The sequence below is a fragment of the Pongo pygmaeus genome, chromosome 6, assembly GCF_028885625.2.
Source record: "Pongo pygmaeus isolate AG05252 chromosome 6, NHGRI_mPonPyg2-v2.0_pri, whole genome shotgun sequence".
NCBI classification, from domain to species: domain Eukaryota; kingdom Metazoa; phylum Chordata; class Mammalia; order Primates; family Hominidae; genus Pongo; species Pongo pygmaeus.
The window spans coordinates 36,247,687-36,272,174 of NC_072379.2; the positions used below are offsets into that span (position 1 = coordinate 36,247,687).

The following is a 24,488-nucleotide window of genomic DNA, read 5'->3' on the forward strand; positions in this document are numbered from 1 at the left end:
GAAGTGCAATGCAGGCAGGCAGCTGTTTCCAGGAGATCAGAAGAGGGTAAATGAATACTCAAGATTTACAGCGTCAAAAGGCTATGCTGAAGATAATTCTTATGACTATGTAAAAGACAAGGTAGTGAAAACTAAGAAATGAAGCCTGTCATCCTACCCATGGATCCTAAAAGAGTTTTAGAACCTTTCTTTCATGTCACTATGTTGCTGTTCTAGTTTCCTAAGGCATTGAGCTGCTAGGCTGTAGCATACAGTTTTACAAAATTATACATCAACATATTTCTCATCCTCTTGTCCTACCCCCTACCCTTCTGAATTACTTTTTCCTCTTAGTTTGAGTCCAGGTTATTTTTAACTAACTGTAGATATTCTTTCTTTCTTTATTTATTTGCACCATGATCACTGGGAAGTATGCAGGGTGTAGTTATAAAAATGACTGAACAAATTTGTAAACAGATGTATCATTATATGTATATGTACATATATACAACATGATTCCTCAATGAGTAACCTGAGGAGGCTGAAAAGTTCTCCTAAAGATGCTGCCTTGGCAAAGATATTTTAAAAAGTCCCTCTTGGGTAGTGGTGCCAGGCCCGGATGTGAAACCCAATACACGGTTTATTTCACTAGAGTTTCATCTTGTTTGGATCTGGTGTCATGCCACATTAAAGGTAGTCACCTCACTTGATTTGCTAGATCTAAACCCAAGTGATGTCTGGCTGTTCATCCAAAAGGGACAAGGATTTTCACCACAGAGAGTCTGTAGTAGTACAATTCCATGGCAGAGCTCAGGCAAACCTCCCATCACTGGCCTGGTCCTGGCACAATGTGTGGCTCTGCAAACTGCCTATGCTGAAGGTGTATTCACTGTGGCCACTGTCTTCTGTGCTCCCACCACCCTGGGCCTGGCCGCTCACAGAGTGACTGAAGCATGCTGTAGTGGAGAACTGGAAATGTATCTCTTGTTGCCCTCTAGCTCCACTCACCCTCAAGACTGGGACTTAGAATTCCCACGTCCAGCACTGTTGTAGATGGGAGGTATGTTGCGCTGAACTGCTGCGCTGGCCACATTAAGATACCACATGTGTTCCTAAGTGGTATTGCAGCTGTCCTGAGGCCCATCTCTTCTCCCTCTCTTACTGGGATCTCACTGGGAGAAAGTCTAGGCAGATTCCTGCTCTGCTGGGCCTTCTCTTATGCCAGTGTGGACTTCACGGGATAGGGCAGACAGAGTATTCGTTGCATTTATTTGTTCTATCACTACAGAAGAAGCATTTCAAAATGTGTACAAAAGGATACTCTATTCCTCCAGTGGTACATCCCTTGTTCACAGCTAAACAGCAATAATTTAACATCATAGTAGAGGCAGACTGGAAATATGACTGCATTTCTCATTTACAATCCTGTGCATGTACTCGCCAGAAGGGCAGCTGAAGACCTAAAGCTGTACTGGATACAACAGATTCGACCTGAACAATCACCACACACAATATTATAAAAAACTGTATTAGAAAGTATTGGAAACAATATTGCATATTAATATGTGGTTACACATGTTCACAGTGAGTGCCATCGCACCAAAAGCATTATGTGCTTCTTTTTTCTGATGCCTGTACATCTTAAATAAGTCTAATAATTTTGGTTCATCTTAAAGTAAAAATACATTGAAATGAATGAGAGAGATTTAGATTTTAAAAGAGTTGACCATTCATTATTGCTGGAACTGAAGAAAGGAAGGATACACTGGCATCATGATTTGTCTACATAAGTCCAGTTCATCTCGCGTTTGTTTTGGCAAGAAGAGGACACTACAAAACTCACAGTGCAGTCAAAACAAAACAAAACAAGAAAAAAGCACAAAAATAGGGGGGGAAAACCATATAACAAACCTACATCTCAGGCAGCTCTTTCTCAAGGAAGATTCTAAGATTTTATTATGTGGCTAATTCTAAATTGGAAATAGAACATGCTGGTATGTGAAGCAATTGGTGCTAGGACTTTACCCTTTGCTGATATGCAATGATAATGTGCTGATTTTTAGTGACTCTTGAATTAGGATAATCACACTCTTTAGGTACAAATTACAGAAGGAATATGGGGCAAGGAGCTGAGATCCAGGCTTTCCACATCCTGGGAAGCTGGGGTGTAAGGGAGGGGGAGGAACAAGAAACAGCGATTACTAGCTGTAATCAACAGGCCAACCTGTTATGGGTTACCCTCCCGTCTCCAATATTTACTTCAAACACAACGAGAGTGCATGGAATCTAGGCACACAGTAGTACACAGCGGTACCCAAGACACACACTCACGCCATCATACAACAGAATAAACTACGCAACAAAAAGTGTGAGGTCATGCAAACTCCTACTTTACCAGCTAGAAGAGAAACTTCAGCAACTTTTGGTACATGATATGGCCACCTTTTAAACATAAGTTAATTACTTGCTGACATAATATGAAACCTTACTTTAAATACAATAGTTTCAAAGAAAAATGGTGTTACAATATAAAACCACAACAAAAGATGTGCAAAAAGACATTTATATTGGCTATAAAAGGCAGTGAGAGGAAAGGGCAAAGCAGTTTAGAAAAGAATTCCTGCAACCACTATTTACAGTTCTGGTGTGAGCTTTGTTTGAATCCCACTTGAAAAAATAACTCCCTTCAACCAACTGACTCAGGGGGATGGATAGAAAAGAACAGAGTAGGTGAAATTTGCAACAAACTGACTCTAAGAAGGCTCCCACCTTAGAGATATTAACTTGGATAAGGCGCATCTTTCTCTGTGACTGCATATTGAAGGAGTGCTGTCTAAAGCCCTTGCTCCTCTCTCTCTCTTCCTTCACTCAGTGCATTGGTGTGGCAATTTTGTTTATTCCAGTTTCCAAATGCCACACCCTTCTGTGAGCAGAGAAATCCATGACTCAAGAATGGTATCTTTGTAAACTCCATCCTTTCAACAAAACTCAAATGTTTATGAGGAAATATATTTCTGAAGACCAAAGGGGAATAATTGATTTATAGAATTTATAATGACTCCACATGAACACAAGTCAGCCTTGATACTGCTGACTGGGAATATTGGGAATATTCTTCAAGTGCTTTTCTATTTTTTTTCTTGGAGGGCTTCCCAGACATTTGATTGGTTGAGAATTCATTTGGGTCAGTGGTTCTCCACCAGGAGTGATTTCTCCTCACAGGGGACAGTTGGTGATGTCTGGAGAGTTTGGGTTGTCAATTTGGGGTGCTACTGGCGTCTATTGGGTAGCCACCAGGGATACTGCTAATTATCCTACAATGCACAGGAGAGCTCCCGCCTAACAAATAAGTATTCAGCCCAAAATGTCATCGTGCTGAGACTAAGAACCCCTGTTTGGATTAAATGCTGAGGTGCTTACGTACAATTTCCTCTCTGTTGCTTCATTTCACCTTGGGACAGTGTTGGTGAAGACAAGTATTGTAAATATTTGAAATGGTATATTCTTTATTGCCTAGGTGGTTGAGAGTAATGATCTTAATGATAGCATTAATCTTGAAGGAGAACCTTGCTTGTTGGGATTAGAATCTCCACACACCTTCCTCGGGCTTCAGTGCCTCCATGTCATAGCACGGATGGGTGGGGTTCTCACCTGCAGTGCCACCTGCCTCCTCTTTGCTAGGGGATCTGGTGGCATTACTCTCCAAAGGTCTGGCCCAGTCCCTCAATTGCCCTGTGCATTCCAATATCCTACAGGTGCAGAGCCAGCCGTCCTATGTATGTGTGGACACATATGCTGGCTTGCCTTTACAGTAAAGAGCTTCAACATGTTTGAAAGCTTAGTTTCAAACAGGTGAGCTCTGTGTGTTAGCAACAGAGATGCTGGGCTTCACATATTTCATTGAGCTAAAAATTAATGACCGTTCTAAATCACTCCTTTATGGGTTTTAAAACGAGAATAATATATAGTGAGGGTAGGTAAAGAAACTTACCAACACTGAGAAATTCAGGCTTGTGGCTACAAACAGATGTACATAATTAAAATGAGGGCTAGGATTGGATTTCTTCAGGAAAAGAGGCTTCTGGTATTAGACGGAACCAGCCAGGGAAGGAAGAGATTTGAAATAAAGCTTTGGTTTCTGAGGAATGTTGCCGTTTGAGAGATTCAAAAAGAATTAAGATCCAGATTTCGGGACTGGTGTTTAAATTGTAGTGACAGACTTTGGGGGCCATTAAAGGCATGGGAGTGAAAAAGCGGGGAACAGGGCTCCCCAGATATGCCCACAGGAAGACAGGCTCCTCCTATGGGGCAGCAAGCCTCGGGAGGCTCAGGTCATCTGAGCAGCCTCCGCAAAGCCAGCGAATCCAGGAGGATCCCAAAGGCTCTAGCCCGGCGTCTCCCTCCACCCAGGGCAGTCTGACAGACACGACTTTCCCCAAACAATTCATTTTCCTACGCAGAATATGACTTAAAATAGTATTTTCTCTCAAAAGCGCAGCCTCTCCGCCCTAGATGCATGTGGCCCAAAGCTGGCCTGGGCACAGGTTGTTGGCCCTGCTGTGTCTTGGCACTTGGGTGGCAGCACACCTGTCCTGTCTGCTCACCTGCAGAGCCACACAGCAGCGGCTGTGCTCTCTGCTTCTGCGGACTGGAAAAAGACACCTGGTGCGCAAACCCCGTGCTTAGCACAGGGTCGGGCACGCTCCTTCCCAGGCTGTGGCGTGTTTTACCTATTTCTCTCTGAAAATTTAGACTAATCGTTTGGAGAGGGGGATTCTAGGAAGCAATAGGTGAGGGAATCTCAGCCAGCAGTCTGGGGAAACATCTAGGAAGGTAGCAGTTCTGGATGCTCCCAATGCAGCCCTGCCTCTAAAAATAAAAATCTTTTCAAAATCAAATCAAACCCCAATCAACCAACTCAAACAAAAAACAAAAAACAGTTACAAATCCAAACACAACATTGTCTGGTCCAGTCCAGTCTATGCTGCTGGCAGGAGCGAGAAGGCGGCAGTCCTTGTGCTTTTCCTGGGGTGGCTCGGGGTCGGGCGTGGGGGCGCGGGAGGGCTTTAGCTCATGTGAAAGCGGTGCTCCCCTCGTGTTATGTGCGACGAGAACTCGTACCGGTCCTGGCTGTGGTAGCCGCACATGTTGCACTCAAAAGGATCACGGAAGCCGTGGCAGCCCATGTGGATGGTGTACATGACGTGATCCAGGAAGAGCACCCGGCAGTGTTCGCACTTGTACACCTTCATCTGCTCCCCGCTGGTGCTGACCACGCGGAGCGCGTCCTGCGAGTTCTCGGAGGCGGCGCGCAGCAGGTCGTAGGCGCGGTGCTCCTCCTTGAGCGACAGCCCGTTGCGCGCGTGCGGGGCGATGTGGTTGGTCAGGTAGATGAGGCCGCTGCGCTGCTCCTCGTTGTTGCTCTCGGTGTCCGTGGAGTCTTGGCAGCTGTTGCTCGGGGACGCTTCGCGCTCCGAGGGCACCAACTTGGCCTTGGAGAGCAGCAGCAGGTTCTCCACGGCGCTGTCCTGGGCCGAGTGGTTGGAGCGCGGGGTGCCCTCCGCGAGCGGCTTGTGCAGCTGGTACATCGGGCTGATGACCGGGACCACTTCGGAGCCGCCCGGGGGCGTCTGCACCAGCGGGCGCAGGGACTCGGCCCCCAGGTAGTTGATGGCGTTGTTGATGGCTTGGTCCATCACGTGGGACTTCATCATTTCGTTCTCCTTCTCGTAGCTGGTGCTGCTGTCGTAGGGCGTGTCGGACAGGCCCTTGTCCCCTGTGGAAAGCAGGCGACAGTGAGTGGGGCGCGGCCACCTCCGGAACCGGTCATGTCGGGCAGCAACAGCTGAAATCTACACCCGGGGAGGGGAAGGGGAACACCACCTGGGGGCCCAGCACGCCTGGGGACCCCACACCTGCACACATACACACACACCTGCGGACACATCACACCTGCACCATACTGACGGGCTGGGGGAAGGCCCATGCATCTGTCTAGGGTACACTGAGCCAGGACCTACCCATTATAGGCACTTAAGGAGATTTTGTTGGATAAATGAATACATAAATAGGGGAACCAAAGATTAATTTAATTATGTTATTGTATTTCATTTAATATTTCAAATAGTGTATTTTAAATGATGCTTTTTCAGTAGAGTGTTCTCAATAATTTACAACTGGCTAACTTATTATACATTTATTGAATTAAAATACACAATAATTATATTATTATTCATTATATACAATATATTTAAAATAATGTGATATGTTAAATTAATAATTTTAATAATTGTATTTAATAATTTTAATAATTTTAATAATCTAGTGTAAAATTTAATCAAAATACATGATGATTGTATATTTTTTGTAATAAAATGACACATTTTTGACAAATAACCCAAAGGTAGATGAAGTCTGTCTTGTGATGAGAGTGGAAAGGATACTCAAAAGTAATTCTCTGTAGTTGGCAGGCCCAAAGCAGGGCTCCCCAGAAACATGTGGTGGAGGGTAGGAGGCACAGCAAGGGAGCTACAGGGAAAATAGTTGCTATTCATCTGTTATTTTTAAAAAGTAATGAGAATTATTGATGTACAAGGAACTACTGCTGACGCCTCAGCAGTGATTGGGCCCTGGCCTTGAGAAACTTCTGATCTAACATCATCAGTTCATAGGAGTCCATGAGCTCATTTCCCTGGCAATGGTGAAATCAGAGCCTAGATTTGGCTTCTTCAATTAGCTTTGGAGTAAATATCTTAATACAAAAAATAAATTTTCTTGAAGACACACCTTCTCAATATGTTGGTCATAAGTTCAGTATGAAATCATGGCTTAATTAGCAAATTCATTAATTACAGTAACTGCACTCTTACTGGCAAGACTGCGGCTGTGTTCTATTTTCAGTGGTGGTACATTAATGAGTCAAAGCACATGAGCCCATCCTTGGAATGTCTGAACGGTTTATATTTTATCACTACTCTGTATATTTCCATCCTTCAACACATCTGGACTGGGCAGAGGGACAGAACAGTGAGCAAGTGAGAATGGTCCCCATCCTTAGCAGCAGACAGCTACTAGGGGAGGGTAGGTAGAAGTTTATGCGTGATTGCACAGATAATTCCTTCCCATCTGAGAAATCCACGAAGACAAGGGGAGCGTGCTATGAGAGCATTACACAGGTTTCTGATCTTGTAAGAGTCAGCCAGATAAGGAGGGTTGATAAGGAGGGTTTTGTGTCCCAGTGTTGGGGACAACAAGAAGGAAAGTTCTGAAGGGAGAAGGGGCTGGGAGGTGTGGCAGGACAGAGTGAAGGTTGGGGAACCAGAGCCCTAGGTGGGCGCAGTGCTGGAGAGGTAGGCAGGAGGGGCAGGCAGAGGCCAGCTAGGCAGAGACTTTGTCTAAAGGAAAATGGAAACCACTGAAAGGTTTGAAGGAAGAAGTGGCCTTCTCATTCACTGTGGAAAGAACAGCTTGAAGAGGGGCAAAAGTGAGGGATAAGTCAAAACTTCCCCAATGTGCAGGTTATGGCTGATGATGGCTGGTGAGGGTGGTGGCAAGGGAAGGTCCCAACACCTCCCACGATGCACCTGACACTGAGGTCATCAGCTGGTTCTTACTAACAGAAGGATAAATTACTCTGTAATTCAAACATTTACTAATAGTCCTTTTATAAAATCTGTGACCATTAAGAATTGTCCAGAAATATATGCCCCATTATACCATAAAGTACCTTTGAGTTTCATGTCTTATTTTGTAATGGATATGTATCATATAATAGCCTGGTTTCCGTTTGTTTTCATCTACTGGTGGTCAGAAGTGGCACACACTCTGATTAGAGAAAGAAAACTTGTGCATGGCCAGTTACGCCCTCCCAGAAACAGAACAGGATGAAAACCCTATGAAGCTGATGGTAGGGACCAAAGAAGTGGTGTTTCTCTCCATTAAAGGTCAGAAAAAGTAATTGTATAGCACTACTGAAACCACACAATTTTTTTGTTTCTGTTTTTGTGTTGAGCAGCTAAATGTCTTGTTACACTAACTCCAGAGCAGAATGAATCCATTCTAGTTTGTATCCAAGTCTATCCCTCTACCGAATCAAGGCAAGAAAAGGAGGGGAATGGACTTTGTAGCCAATTTTGCTAAATATAAAAGTCTTTACAGCCCCACCAAAAGGGTGCTTTCCCACCTAATCATCCTGTCTCTCCCCAAGTCATGGTTCTGTGGTTTCCCAAGCAACCACTGAAATCTGTTGTTTTCAAACTTGGTATCACAACAAATGGGTGTAGGAAAAAAATCAACATATATGCCAGATTACTATGCCACATGAAAATTACCATAGAATTTCTCTTCCTTAATACCCAACAAAACAAGAAAAATAAAAACCTATAAATTTCTCTATCAGCAATCAGCTAAAGGAACATGTCATGTATAGTCACAGAATATTATATATACACATAATTATATATAATATGCATTTCATTATGGTGTGTGTGAGAACACACATACACTCAAAGACTAGAAAGAAACAGAAAATTCTCACATGAGATGTAGGGCAAAGCTTTGCTGCTAATCTCATTTCCAAATCTTTAGGTGTGAGTCAAGAATAACCTCAGAATTTTCCCTCATAGCCTCATATCTATAAAGACATGATTCAGATAGGTATCTTTTCGCTCTTCTGATCAGAAAAGCAGTTGAAACCTTGGCTGACAAGAATCAGATGACCATGGAGAAGTGAGCCCCTGCAGCCTCCCTGGGACAGAAGCAAAGTCCTCTGTGGTCTACACTGAAGGGGAAGATGGCCCAAAGCCCCAGAGAATCTCCTGTGGGGATGAAAGCATTCCCCAACTAGGTACAGTGCTGACGGCTGAGGGTATTTAACTAAATTTCAGATGAGGGAGAGAGAGCAAAGGAAAAGTATTTTAACAAAGGCTGCACTTTGCCTCACCAAACTCCTCCAACCCCATCTTTGGCATTCTTTCAGGATTTAGAAAACTCAATAGCTCTCACAGGAAAAAAAATATAGTGGGAAGAAGGCTGAAATGTCAATCAAGCTATATCAGACTAACTAGAATAAACAAGATGAAAAGAAATGTCAGGGTTACTAGGAAAATATTTTCTAGAAATACAGGGGAAGAAAGGAAGTAAAACACAGACCATAGAGTCCCTCCTAGGGGAAAAAATCCTTAATTCCAAGAAGAGAAGAAATGTCTCATAATTGCTTCATAACATGGAATCAATTTTAAAAATATTCAAAATAAAATGCAAAAGCAACAGAATAAGAGGAAAAAAGAGATTTCGGATCTCAGGAGACAAAATAAGGAGCAAAATAATAATATTACAGAATTAATGCATGGATTAAAAATAGCAAGTAATAGAACAGGAACTACTAAAAATTAAATTACTGACAGAGGAAAACCACAAGAGAACAGTGAGTAAATGTAAAAATAGACAAAGAAATAAACAAAAAACTTTAAGAACTGTTAACAGATATGGAAGACAAATTATCTAACATATGGACAACTGGTATCCCTCAACAGAGATCACAACAGATGGAACAAAACATATTTATATAAAAGAGAATTTCCCAGAAATAAAGAGAAAAAAAGGGACTCTCTAGATAAAATGGCAGGAATTTTTTATTCCGAATGAATAGACCAAGATACATCCTAATTAGGGTATCTAACTTCAGGGTTGAATAAAGAACCCTCAGGCATTCAGGAATAAAATGCAAATTACCTTGAAGAAGAAACAGTTACACTAGACTTGATGTTTCCACAGCAACATTCAACAAGCAATGCCGTCAGCAAAATCTAAAAAGTTCTCAAGGGAGAAAAAGAAAGAGTGGCCCAAGACCATAGACTCTGTCAAAATGCTCGTCAAATACAAAGGCAACAGGCCAACATCCTCAAACACAATACAATGATAGAAATAGAACATCTATAGAAACTTTTTTTAAAAAGTTGCTTGAATGTAAAGTCCAATCAATTAAGAGATTAATCAAAATAAACAGAAATAAGAAGAAAAGGGCAGGGTCTGATCCTTGAATCTATTTAAATAGAGTTAGTAATAAATAACTAAACTACTATGAATTATGATTACAGAACAGAATGTGAATATTACAAAGCTGGACAATGTAAAAATAATAAGATAATGTGAACACTGGACACTGAATGTGAACTGGAATACTGTCCTTATTTTTCAAAGCAGTGAGCCAGTAGATGCTGCTTAAATGGAAACAAATGGATTAAAAAAAATTCTAATTTCTTAATGTTTTTCATAATACACATTTTTAATCTTAGAGGATCCTTTAAATATAATATTCCTTTATGTCAGAAGATATTTAAGATAAGCCACTTCTCCAGTATTGTTTGGGTCTTTTTTCACCTCTTGAATTTAAGGCATGTATGATATGTTGGAATCTTTATGCAAGTATTTATTTCATATTTACCTATCCATCAATCCACCTAATTCATCAGCCTATCCACTCACATACATATGCATCAGAAGATATTTAGAATGATACTTATCTACTTTTAATAGTGGTAATTTCTGGATGTTGGGCTTTGTGGTGATTTGAAAACATTAATCTTTGCATTAAAATTCTTTATATTAACTTTGTGTTATTTTAACAATATAACAGGGTTTCTTTTTCCTACAAAAGAAGAAAATATACCTAGACAATTATAATGGGTGGCAGGAATATTGGTAATTGTTGTTTTCCTCTTTGTGCTTTTCTCTATTTTAAAAACGTTCCCAAGTCAAGCACCAGACAGACTAAAAACAACAATTATCATTGGCTATTTAATACAAGCCCTTTTCTAATTAGATTAATCAGTCCTGTTGACCTGTATTTGATGATCTCAGAGGGGGAGATCTTTAATGGCCCCAGTGGTGAGGAATGTTGCTGGCAAAACAAATATTTATTCACACTCACATCAAAGTTTAAGGTAAAAATTTTAATCATAGGTTATAGATCAATAAAGCAAAACTATAGGACACTGAGCAATAGTCATCATGAAAATCTTACATTCTGAAGATGTTTTCTAGTGTTGGGAGCACCATCACATCCATCACCCCTTCTGAGCCTCAGAATAGCTCTGGGAGGAGGCAGGGCGACAGACCCACACCCATTCCACAGATGGCAACACTAAGCAAAGCACCATGCTCAAGGCCACCAGTCACTCCTAGCTGCGGCTGACTCTGAAGCATGGGGCTCTCTCAACTGAACCACTATTGGGCCAGCTTGCGTGAGAACAGTTGTATTCCTACTCTTTCCACATTCACATGAAGGCTAAACTCAGCATCTGAGAAGTGGAGAGGGGCCTTAGAGACTCACTCACCTTTTAATTTTAGGGCTGCAGAAGCTGTGACACATTGGGAGTGACTGATGGAAATCTCATCAAGTTGAAGCGGGGGTAAAGTAGGTATTTTAGGGCAGGAAGAGGCATCATTTTTACAAATGAACTACCAATCACCAACAGATTATGCAGCTGCTTGTGAGTCTTTTGCTCCAAACTCCTCTTCTGCTACCCTCGTCCACTGTTCCTACTATGTCCCCTGGGAACTCCTTTTTCATCTTCGCTTTGCCTCATCAGAGCACTGTGTTGTTTATTTCTTCTACTAACACAGAAGCATCTCAAGCCAACGCCCACATTGTGGTCTCACAAGGGTGGGGGTTGGGGAGTGGCTCCAGTAGAGTTTCACAGATGAATTTCTCATTTGGTTTCAAGTCTCCAAAAGCTAAAAGGGGCTGCAAATGTTCATTCACCAAAGCATTCTCCAGGCTCCTCAACTGACAGAGGACGCCATCCCTGCTTCTTAAGGTCAGTAACCCTTCACTCCCCTTGCACACTTGCTGCCTTATCTCTGCCTATACCCCAGTCACCACCCATCTCTCTGTCACTGTGTCCACCCCAGGCAGATGCTGGCTGCTCAGGAGGCAGCCCATGGGCCCTGTGCCCAGTGCTGTGGGAATTCCACAGCTTATGCTCAGCACAGGACCTCACTCCTACTCTGTTCAGGAAGGCAAGGCCTCCCTTGTTCTCATGGTCCAAAGGCTCATGTGTGTGCGGACAACTCCCCACAGGCTCAGCCAGTGGCTTTCATTCTTTTTGTACATTGAATCCTTCTCTCCCTTGCTCCTCTCAACCCCCAACCTATGACAAACCTCTAATTAATCAAAAGGTCAAAATGGAGCCCTATTTGAATCTGCAAGAGGGAGGCTGGTGCCCAGGACTTGGCCTTGCCTGTGTCCTTCCCCCTTCATGTCATCCTGAAGGTCAACAGGTGCCCTCTGGGACCCTTGGCCTCACCAGCCCCTGTTCTGGCCCCACCTCTCTCCCACCACAATTTCCCCATGTGTCACAGACACCAGAAGTCCTTGAAAATCAACACGTCAAAAACAGAACCCCGTCTTTTCCCAGAACCTGGTGTTATCCTTTTCATCAAGGGCACACTACTCTAGAATCAGTGTGACTCATGGTTTCCCTCACCTAATCCCTGCCCTCAGCCCTATGTTCCTCTGACACCAACCCTTCCCCTTCGCAAGCCCTTCTTTCCATGCCTGCTGCCACTGCCTCCACAGTCTCCCTTTTCCAGTCATTTTTTGGTACTTGCTGTCTTTACTATCCTAGCCTTTGCTCTCATAAAAAATACGCCAATGCTTCTTTCCTGCTGACTGAATGAAGGGTCCCTCTCTCACCTGGCATCTGAAGCCATTCATCCTTTGGCAGAGCTGCCTAGGACACCTTCACTTTTTCTGCTTCCCCATGGGTACCTGAGTTAAGCTGGGAACACACCCTGCTCCTCCATCATGTCCTTAGGCCCCCACTCCAGCCCTCATGATCAGCATTCTGGTTTCTCATTGATTTTAAACATCTGCCTAGATTCCCCCATTCCTCCAACACCTAGAATGTGCTGAAACTCTATTCCTCTTCCAAGGTGCATCTCAGCCTCATGAACCTTTTACTGGTCCTCCTTCCTGGACAGAGTTAACCTTCACACCAAGGGATTCTAAATGTTTTCTCAATCTCGGAGTCATGGGATATTCACAATCACCCTGTGAGATACTAAAGAATGGAACCAAGGCTCTAGGGGCAGAGCCATTTTACTAAGCTGACAGAGTTGGCGAATGGCGGTGGCTCTGTATTGACTCTGAGCTGGTTCCCAAGCCTAGTGCCTTTCCACTCGGACCCTGGCTCACCGTCTCTGCAGCATCTGGCTGGATGGTGGTGTTGGTGTGTCTAATACCTACTCTGGGCAATGCTCCTAGAGAAAAGGATGGTCTTCTTCTTCTTCTTTTTTTTTTTTTTAATACCTCAAAGCATTAGGCAAAACGCAATCCTAGCTAAGCCCTGTCTTCACTGGACACTTCTCAGGGGTCAGTCACTGTATGAGTCCTCCCATTAACCCTTCAGAGTCCCCCATAAGGGGAGCATTAAGACCTTCATGTGAAAAATGAGGATCTGAAGCTCTGAGAAGCCGCCCAGGCCTGGAGTGTCCTGCAGTGTGGTGTCCCCCGGATGAGCCAGGCCCAAACTCTCCACCCTGTGCACGCTGGTGCAGCTGCCTCTAGGAGCGATGTCCACAGGCAGATCACAGGGCAGGCCCCAGATGCTGCAAAATCAAATCTAGGAAAAACTGGTGGGAGGTTTGTTATTTTTAAGACATTTATTGGAAAAAATTCTAAGATATTTAAGGAATGTTAAGCTTACCAATTTTTGCTTTTGAAAAAATAAGATTTTTTCCCTTTCTTCTACCCTCAACTCATTTCTACTTGCATCTAAAACACCCACATAGTTTTTTTTTAAGAGACAGCAAACATTTAACTCTTACCAAGAAATTTCTGAGGCATAGAGCTCTTACGTTTGGCGACGTTACTTGCTAGTCTGTCCAGCACGAGAGATCTCTCTGATCCTATCTTGCACAGGTCTTCTGCCATTTCACCGTGATTAGTTTCTTCTTTAATGACTAAAGTCAAAGACAGTTAGAGAGGCCAGTTTAGAAAGGCTTATGTTTAAAGGGTTCAGTCATGTCCAATGTTAAATCTGACATTTGTTAAGTGCCTACAAGAGCCAGGCCCTTCCTAGAGATTAATTCTAATCTTCCCAGCAACACTGCCAGACAGGCAGAGGCAGCCAGAGCAATGCCAATGACCAGCCACCTGCAAATGCTTCTTCCTCCAACAGCTGTTCACCACACATCATCCTCTTTAAGTCCAAATGCACAGGCACCACTACCATCACCAGAGGCTGGACTGGGATTAAGTATTGATGTCCCTTTGACAAGTCCTTTTAACTTTTCATAATACTCCCAAATCCACTACCTCAGTCAGTCCCTAACAGCAGCCCTCTGAGATGCAAAGAACTGTGTGACCTAACATGGACCAGCACAGTGAACTGAGATACAAAAATGTGGCCCCCAAGAGCCTACAGCAGATCTGGGCAATGTGGAGAAAAACCCAGAGCCCCTTATCCCTGAGCATACAATAAACTCCTGAAAATCAAAGCACCCCTGACTGCTGTAGAAAATTTAGAAATTATGGAGGTAAATGCTGATGTGTGGGCCATTTCTAGTCATTCTCGATTTTTCTATGTCATCTCTTTCCATAATTGAAGATACAACTTTGTATCCTGCATAGCTGGATCTACATTTACATCGGTTATTGTGGTTGGAGTTATAAAAATAAAACTCTTTCATTTCCCGGCAATTTATCCTAGTGTATAAGGAGCTGATAATGTAAACTGATTATCTTAAATGCCTGATCAATTCTTCCAATACCATTCCTGCCTTATGCTTCCTCCTGCTTCGGATATTTCATGCTGATTTATCATAGGGTCTTCGGTAGGGTATCCATCTCTATTATTGATTTGTCTGCCTATTCTTCAAAGAGTTCCATCCATTTCAGCTACATTTTCATACATCACTTGACATTATTCTTCTTTTAAAAAGTTGCCAATTATCTCATGTATATATCCAGATACTTTATGATACATGGTTACCAGATTCCAGTAAAATTTACAAGCCAGCTTTATGTTGAAATGATACGGTAATTTGGGCAGAGGCACATGGACAGCATCCAGACCTCTCTACCTCTCCAATCTCCCATGTTTTCTTTCTTGCCTCAGTATGGTTTGCTGGTTTTCTTCATTTCTAAGTATTTATGTCTTCATTGCTATTATGAATGTTACTTTGAAAACATATATTTCAAATCGGCTATTGTTGCTGGCATATTTTATATTTTAACATTTGGAATATGTGTTTTTTATTAAATGGGCAAACATACATAGGCCACACCCTGATTTATATGCAAGATAAAGATAAATCCATAAAACCCAATTCCACTGGTCACACACTTCATCTATTAAGCTAATATGCTTCCTGACATGTCCATCCTTCTCTGCAAAGCCGCGCCCACGGCCTGCCCAGGGCTCCCAGCGGTCAGGGGTCTTCCTCTGCACCATGGTGCAGGGCCTCCCAAAAACCTCCACCCACAGAGTCAATCACAGCAAGGAACAAGTGAGCCTGATGCTCGCGAGTCACGGGCTGCTCTGTCATTAGATGCATGTACCTCCAAGGGCTGGTGACTCTGTTTGTGCACCAAAGGCTCAAGAGAAACTTATTTTTTTCCATAAAGACAATAAGAAATTATAAGAGGTGACCAAAAGCCTTTTACTAAAGAAAATTATATTCAGAAAAATTCATCTTTTCCTATATCGCCTAACTGAGGCTTTGATTTTACTGAATCCACCCAATCTAAGGGGGTTTTGGGGGTGGGAGAAGAGACTACTTGCTCATCCATCTGAGCACAGACAAGGGGTTCTTAGAGGGGAACAGAGGAGGAGAGATGCATCAGAAGGCACAGGTTCCACCCACCCGGGCACAGCACAGCTGAAATGACCAAGCCCCTGCCTGCCTTCCTGGTCCTAAGCGCAGTTCAGGAAGACTTCAGTCAAAGTCCTTTTATGGATCCCCTCAATACTCCAAGTTCCTTAAACCAGCAGCACCTACAAGGGCTAGGTGTTGGCAACAGCAAAAACCAAAGGTGACTGTCGAAAGGTATTTATGATCATTTTGCACCTTTTGAGGCCATACCAGACTGAAAGAATTCAATGTAATTAAGTGCGAGCCTGGCTTTGTCTGCTGCCACACTGAGACAAGACCACTGCTCCTTCCTAGAGAAGCTTTCATACCTTCTGAGTGTGGGGACATAGAGGCATCACTGTGGTAGTCCAAGTAACTTAACCACCAAAGGGAATAAATGAACATTTTAGGGTGAAATTGATACTCACCACAGGGTAATATTTAATACACATTACTGGCACGTAGCCTTACTGACATAGAGACCAATAGAGAAGAATTAGCTTGATGGTGTCAGTATGTCAGTGACCTAAACATCCATGTTTAGGTAAGTACCTGACACATGTCTAGGCTCCTGCTCACACCTGGATCCACTCCCTTATGTTTCTCTCAGAGCGCTGCTATGAGGGTGGCCAGGCACAAATTATCACTCACATTTAAGCGATAAGCTCTGGGTCACATTCAAAAACAGAGAACTCAAACCCAGGTCTCAGTGAAATGAGTGCTGCTTCTCCTGCTCCCCTGGAAGCAGCTCTCAGCCGGCTGTGTACTGCAGCTTGTTTCTTGAGTAATGAAAACAGCGGAGGAAACAGAAATGATATACTGTCTGTATCTTTTGTTCATTTTGTCTTTTCAATTCTATGTGTATATTAGATTACTGTATTCAATAGGGCTTGGTGTTATTGATTATAAGTCCTCAGTAAATATTTGTTGAGTAAATAAAGTGGTTTATTAAGCATTAATATGTAAACTACATCATTAGGAGCACTTCCTTCCAAGACCCATTCCTTATTTTTTACAGAAAAAACAATATTTGAATGTTGACATTTTATTTCAAAGGAACATAATCATCCTCTCATCCATTAGTCTTCTGCCCTGGGGTCTGGCCATGTGAATTAATAACTGTTTACATTATTATTATTTTAACATCCAGTTTCTTCTCTTCCACTCACCTTCAATGTCTTTCCATTCTAGACCTGAGATTTTGAAAGAAGCCAAATGACAATTTTATGGTATCTTCCCATTTCACAGGTGAGAAGATTGAGGCCTGGAGGAATCGCCTGTAAGCCCCAGATTCCTGGCTGATTGGCAGAGGAGACAGCACTCTGGCTGCAGAGCTCTGGCGAGGTGAGATGTTGCCTCTCCATGCCAAGACTAATTGGAATCAATTTTTAGCCATTCTCAACATTCTTTTTTCCTGCTCTCATCTGCCATTAATAATCTGAGGGTACTCTGGTGAATTTTCCCTTTTGAACCATTTGTTAAAGTCCGAAAGGTGAATGAGGCTTAATAAATTTTCCTCCATTCGTTAAATTTCGACCTCACAGTCTAGTGATGATTTTTCCAGGGGTAGTGCTAAATGAATACTGTTTTGAAAGAGATCAGTTTTATTTGATCTCTTTATAAATTGCTTATCTCTTAAAAAATTAGGGAAGAACCTTTTATAACACTGCCATTCCCCCAGGTAAATCCAGCCTTTCTCAATACTCTCTCCACATCATTTATTCTACAGGCTCTGGGGTCTGAATCAAGTGCTATCTCGTTATGCAACACAGTGGAGCATCACAGCTCCTAAGAAAGAAGCAACCTTTCCTCTCATCCTTTGATAACCTCAATACTATCAACTACCAGGGGCTTCCAACAAACTTCAACTTCACACTCCATGCAGGAGTGGTTACCCTGCCCTCAGTCTGAACTGATGCTTAAAATCACAGCCTGAAAGTTCTTATTTGATCAACCTTGTTAAAAAATTGTTTCAAAACAAGATTTTACATTTTATTTTGTTTACAAAGAAATATCACTACTTGAGGTGTTTTTTTTGTTGTTGTTGTTTTAAAACCACCAACATCCAAAAAACAACCCCAAAACTTTTAAGGTCACTGCTATCCTAGGAGTTTCTCCCGATTGGAAGCGGGAAGGGTTTTAAAATCAAGCTCTCTCTGGTCAGATGAGGACCTAAAAAGCTGGGAAGCGCAACGTGCTTCTGGTGAAACTGTGATGTTATTGGCCAAAAACTTCCCTCCCTCCTAGCCCCGGCAGGAAGCAGGCCCAAGGCTCTGCTCCTAAGGCTGCATGCAGAGCGCCCTCCTTCCCCACTGTGCTGGGGGGAGAGCCCACCAGGCTGGCCTCCGAGCAGCAGCGCTTACCTGGGTACAGTGTGCCCGGAAGGCCCATGCTTTCCAAGTAGTTGTGGCAGCGCTCTTTATGTTCCTCTAAAGAGCTTCGCTGTTTATAGCTTCGGCCACAATATCCACATTTGTGAGGTTTACCAACTGCAGAAAACACAATTGAGTTCAAGACCCCAATTAAATGCCAGCCTTCTGTGTAAGGGGAATGCATGCAATACAATCATTACCAAAAAAGTTAAAAAAAAAATTCTACTCTTGAGAGCTAAAAGTGTTACGGACTTGGTGAAAATTCCTGAATTTAAAAATGTTGGTGGCCAAGGGTTTCTTTCATTGTACCAAGAACTCATGCGACTCTTGTTTTGTCTTAGTTTGTCTATTTCACTGACTACCAAATTCTCTCCTGCTTCAATCACGGAAGCCTAGCCTTTAACTGGAGAAAAAGAGCCACTGCCGTGTTATAACGTGGATACCAGCGACTGGACAGAGATGTGAGGAAGGCCCGTGTGTTGGCCACATTGTCTGCAGGTTTGCCTCCAGAGTAGGCCTCAGTCTATGCTGTGGGCCGGATCTGCCATGACGCTGGTGCTACATCTAACACAGCCAGAGTGAATTCAGTTCCAGGTGCTAAACTGGGTAACTTGAGGTCTCTAAGAAACCATGCTGGACAAATATGCTTGAATGAAATAAGCATTTTATTTCACAAATGTATTTTCTTACATAATATAAATATATCTTACATTTGTATTATATAATACAAAATATTTTGTATTTTCCATGCATACGTATATGTAATACAAAATATTTTGTATTTTCTATGTATATGTATTTCTATTCTATGTATATGTATATTTATATGCACATGTATTTTCATATATTTCTACATATATGTATTCTCATATACATATACATAGAAAATACAAAATATATTGTTCATAAACAGAGCTTATGGAAAAGCTCTGCTTTCTTGCCAAAGAGCTTTAGGATGGTGTAGCTTCCAGATCAGCCTTGTCCAACAGAACTTCCTATGATGATAGAAATGCTCTCTATTGGTGCTGTCCAATATGGTAGCTACCAGCCACATGTAGCTGTTGGACATAAAAAGTGTGGCTAATGCCACTGAGGACTGAAGTTTTAATTTTGTTTATTTTTAACTTATTATAATTAAAAATACTGCATGTGGCTAGTGGCTGCTGTATTGGGCAATGCAGTTCTATATAATGAGTTTTAGTCCTTCCTGGATTTTATTGAGTGATATTTTAGGAAAAAGAAAGACTAGCCAGGAATTAATATCATGCCTAACTTTAAGGACTTCAGTAGATACCATTTTAAGGGATAAACTGAATAAAGTATCTTTAATCACTTATATAAGGAATATAAATTTCCAACCTAATAGCAGAATCTTCTACTTCTTTCTCATGTTGTTTTATTGAACACATTTCAAAGTATTGTATAAAAGTTAAGAGCATCCAAATAGAAATGTTTGCTACAATGGTTTAGCCGAAGCTTATGTTGGTTAAATCTCTTTCCTAGGTGAACAGAAGCTACAGTAAGAAGACCAACAGGAAAGCCAAAATTTGACTCTGGACCATTTAATAGAGAATGAAAAGGATCTTTCTTTATCTATATAAAGTGATGTACCCCCAACATAAGGAAATAATGTTGAAACACAGAATATTGCCTAAAATTGCACATTTTATTGAGCATTGCTTTTAGAAATTAATAGGATATAGATAACCACTCGATACCCTTTCCTGAAAAAGCTATGACTTCAGTAAATTCCATGATCAAATTGCTTCCTGTATATATGACATGGTGTCTGAGTATCTATTTTTCTGAAAATATGATTGATTTTAACTCTGGAACATAAGACGTATGTTCACTGTAAGCAATTGAACTCAAGTGTCTCTTGAAGCATATAGTCCAATATTCTTTGGGAAAGAAATTCTAAGCTTGCAACTTCCAAAGGAAGCCATGAGGCAGGAAGGCAGATCACTTCTCCACCCCTCCAGCTCCCCCAGCCCCCTCTTGCTGTCAGCATCGGACAAACTCCCTAACTCTATCCCTGCTAACATGCTAGTTCATAAGACCTCAGGCCACCACCAGTTGCTAGAGAAAGCTGTGATGTTGATCCTGGTTTTTAATGGGACGGGGAGTCACCATTCCCCAATGGAGTAGAGTGTGGCCACATCTGAATTTGCCAGACAAAGGCCAAAATCCTTATTTCACTTCAGTGAAATCATTTTGAAGAAATCACCACTGTTTTTTTCCCCAAGAGCAGTGTGTGTCTCTACAGCATTTTCGGACAGACAGATCCCCAGCAGCCCTGCATCCATGATGGGTTTTCTCCACTTGCTCATCCGTGGATCCAGAATAGAAATACAGGGTCCAAAGTCTACCACCATTCTATAACTACTCAATAATTAGTGGTACTTAGAGTAGGAAACCATCATGCCTCAAATGAAATACATAGGCCGGGAGCCAGAATAACGTAAAATACTCCACTACATGTTCCTAACTCCACAACAAGAAAAGAAAGCGAGCAGCTCTGCTTTTAAGGACTGATGTGCATGAGAGATTCCATTGCAATCAGAGTAATCTAGGAGTGATGATGACCTATGGTTGGTGTCAACCTAAGAATGAGTGTTTGTGTTTTCCACTGACATGGGAAGTGGTGCTTTCCACTAACCCAAGGCAATATTGCTGCCAACTGTGTCTATGTCTACATGGATCCTTAGAAACAACAAATGTGAAGCTTCTTCCTAGACCACTGGTTAGCATGGCACACAGACTGCACAGTCCTCTTAGCCGAGGCCTCCATGGGCCTTGCTTATCAGGCCCAGGTACCACCTTTGTCTCCAGGTGGGACCACCATACATGCTCATCACCCATGTGAACATTTAAAGATGCTCACTGTCATGCTACTGTCTTCCTATCTCAGGGGAACCACCTGTTCTCCCTGTCCCTCTGTAACAAGGCAAGTCTCCCACTCCATGGTCCCCCTGCTGACCCGCCCGCCCTCTGGGGCAAGCAACTCCTCAGCTTGGTATAGCTCCTTTCTTGGAAGTTTTTAGGAAGTCAAATCACCCAAATCATGACAATTTTCTGATGGAGAGCATGTGGGGATCCTTCTCCATGTGCACCGCCAGGAAGGAGGTCAGGATGGAGAGGAGGTGATGCACCAGCCCCTGTGACTCCTCTCCTTTTTGTCTCCAGCCAACTGGGTGAACCACTGCAGGGACCACCTACCAGGAGAGAAACCGAGTTCTTGCCAACATGGGTGCCGCACCCCTCTCTGGGATTACTGCCGACTCACATACTCGTTTAGAATGTCTCTAAAGCAAACCTCAGACACTCACCTTCCAGCATGTACTTCAGAAGCCCCTCCCTTCTATGGGAAGTCTCTCCTGACTTTCCACCCCAGGACCCACTGTCCCCTTCCTTATGCTCCCACTGTCCCCTCAGACGCTCTGTCATCCCTCCTGTAACACATTGGTGCTTTCCTTGTGTGCACCTGAGGTCTTCTGTGCAGAATGGGCACCCGGGGTGCTCAGTAAATGTGTGATAAAGAGATGGATGCAATGAGCAGCCTCTAAAACCCTCAACCATCAAATACACGCATCACATTTGGGAAGAGATGGCCTGGGCCGCTGCAGACCTTTCACAAAGAACACACGTCTGCCTTCCTGAGGGAGGCTCCTCCTTATCCTGCTACCCGGGCTGGGTGAGGAGCAGCTGGTCTGAGGCATTGCCATCCCCCAGGGCACCTGCTTAGAGAGACTGCTGCTTGGAGAAGGGCCCTGGCTGGTGGCTGGCTGGGGCAGGAAGCTCCTTGAGGGGAAGGACAAAAGCCATCAACCTTTCACCTCCAAAGCCTCAGGCAGTACGCTACAGCAAATATCCCCAACTGGACGGTATAAAGGAGACCTGTGCCATGTCATGTTGTATAGACCACACTGTAGGCAAACATGATCCATGACAGGCCGGCCAAGAGCCCTCTCTTCCTCTGCCCTGTAGAATTAAGGGACTGCTGGATAATGAAACACCCAGGACTATTTCTCAGGAGGCAGAGGATCTAACCAAACTTTAGTGGATTTGAACTTTGCAGGCTGGGAGTGTTCTGAGAATGATAGAGCGTTTATGCCTATGATGATCTTGCCAAGACTCCAGATTATGTGGGTTGTACTTTATCTGTCTAATTCAAAGAGAAAGGCTGCTGTCTAAAATCTGGTAGCAGCCCCAGACTGGCCTCTGCAACTGTGGCCTTGGCTGGTTTTTGGTGTGAGGGCCACAATTGGCTCAGTCTGGATGGGTGTGCCCTAAATCACCCTTCTCTACCAGCTCTGCAAAAAAGCTATCCATTACACCTGTGTAAAACACTCCAAAGCGGGACTTAACAACATAAAGAATTGTACTTGAAAACGTTTTGGGTCTTAGCAGTACACTTGGTGAAAACATTTCCCGCAAAATCCTTTAGGGAAACCATACCAGCCTGACAAACGGGATAAGGAGGCCTGTTCTGAAACGTGCTACCTAAGGTGAGACTTCTGTGTGTGTGTGTGTGTGTGCATGGGGGTCCAGCGCCCAATCTCCCTGGTGCAGTGGGAAAAGTAGAATATGGGGAGGGGGGATGAGGCAATGTCAAAGAAGCGACAGCTTACACCCGATGCAGGACTGCCAGCTGGGAGGGACTCAGGGTTAGCCAGCAAGGATACAATCCGGGACCCATGCGGGCAGAGTGGAGGAGTCCCGGGACACCCAGACAGCCCTGGACTGTGTCCAGGGGACCTACCGGAGTGCGTCCTCAGGTGGCCAGTGAGGGCGTCCCTCCGGCGGCAGGCGTAGTTGCAGAGGTGGCATTTGAAGGGCTTCTCCCCGGAATGTAGCTTGATGTGCCGGAGCAGGTTGCCCTTCTGGGTGAAGGAGGCCCCGCACTGATTGCACTGGAAAGGCCGTTCTCCTGGGATGGAGAGAGGAGAGCTGGTGAGAACTAAACTCAGCGTGGGGACACGAGGATGATGCTACAAGAAAGTTGTTTCCCATGGGGGCTTGGTGACTTCCACCGGCTGCAGGTTTGATAGAACATGAGGCTTTCAGACTAAACCTGCCAGCTCCTTAACGCTTCACTGGCTGGGTCAATTTGATCTGAAAATCTAATTTTTTTTCCCTAAATCAGAATGGCACATCACAATGCAAATTCAAACTCATTTAAATAAAGTGACTGCAACATTTTGTGATGAAGAGCCACTCTTCCTGATCAGCAGTTTTGGAATAAACCAATATCCAATTTTGCGTGTTGTGGCATTTGGTGGGGTTTTTTAATGTGGCTTTTTTCAAAGGGTCTTTAAAATATGCCACTGAAGCAGCAAAATAAAAAGGAAACTCATTAAAAATGCATTTCAGGATCACAAGTTCATTTCAGCGTTACATTCTTATATTTAAATGAAAGGCACTTCATTATAACAGTTATAATAACTTCTTTTCATTTACATTTTCCCTGTATTTTCCCTTTCAATTTCTTCTCCATTACCTGTCTGTCCCTAAGCAGGCAAATCAGGAGAGAGACAGACAGAGAGCGTGAGATGAGAGAAAGAGAGAGAGAGATGGAGAAAGATTGAATAAAATGAGAAGTTAAGAAACTGTGAAGGAAGCCCCCATCTTCCAAAGAAAAGTCCCAAACCTCTCTATGGCAGGACATACAAGTCAGAGTTGCATTGAGATTTCTAGTTTTTTCTTTCTTTACAAATCCTAAAACATTTAAGCTATTATTTGTCTATATCCATAGAAGACAAATTTTATTTTAAGTACAGGTATTCTAAGAGGTGCAATTTAGTTGTTATGAAGGAATTCTTTCAGGGGTGAGACTGCTGCATTTTTGACTAAGAAAACACCTGACCCTCTGCTCTGTGTGGCAGCACCTGTGTCTCCATTCTGAAGCTGACAAAGGGATAAACAGGTATCTGAGTAAAAGAAATATGCTATTGTCCTACTGAGTAGTCACAGGTCTTGGAATCTGAATCAGGGAACATTTCATTTAGCTCTCACTTCGAAGAGTGATACATTTGTCATGTACAAGTAAACATGAAACTCTTTTGTAAAACAAATGCTTTATTTAGAAGAAGAATGCTATGTGACCACAATTCCTGGTGTTGAGATATTGTAACAACATATTTCCTGGAGTCACTTTTTTTCTCAGGAAAAAACAATGTATTAAAATGTCTATTTAACCATTTCCTGATTGATTAATGTGATTACGGTAAAGAAGACAGCGCTTCTCAAAAATGATTACACAGAAGCATATCTGGCACT

General features: G+C 43.0%; 1 protein-coding gene and 1 long non-coding RNA gene across 3 annotated transcripts in view; one reads left to right on the forward strand and one right to left on the reverse strand.

Annotated features, from left to right (window-relative positions):
• IKZF1 (IKAROS family zinc finger 1) overlaps positions 1-24,488 on the reverse strand; it is a 101,800-nt gene that overhangs the window by 665 nt on the left and 76,647 nt on the right. The window contains exons 6-9 of the mRNA XM_063667318.1: positions 22,972-23,139; positions 18,201-18,326; positions 13,840-13,944; positions 988-5,755 (exon numbers count right to left, since the gene is read on the reverse strand). Of these exons, the coding sequence (XP_063523388.1) occupies positions 5,046-5,755; positions 13,840-13,944; positions 18,201-18,326; positions 22,972-23,139 (1,109 nt within the window). The 3' untranslated portion in view covers positions 988-5,045. The remainder of the gene's footprint in view (positions 1-987; positions 5,756-13,839; positions 13,945-18,200; positions 18,327-22,971; positions 23,140-24,488) is intronic.
• LOC129040669 (uncharacterized) lies at positions 11,722-19,977 on the forward strand. Of its 2 annotated transcripts, XR_008503703.1 has the most exons (4): positions 11,722-11,798; positions 17,086-17,181; positions 18,606-18,803; positions 19,713-19,977. It is a non-coding gene; the product is annotated as an uncharacterized LOC129040669 (long non-coding RNA). The 2 variants fall into 2 exon arrangements; XR_008503702.1 differs by having other exon boundaries at positions 17,086-18,803.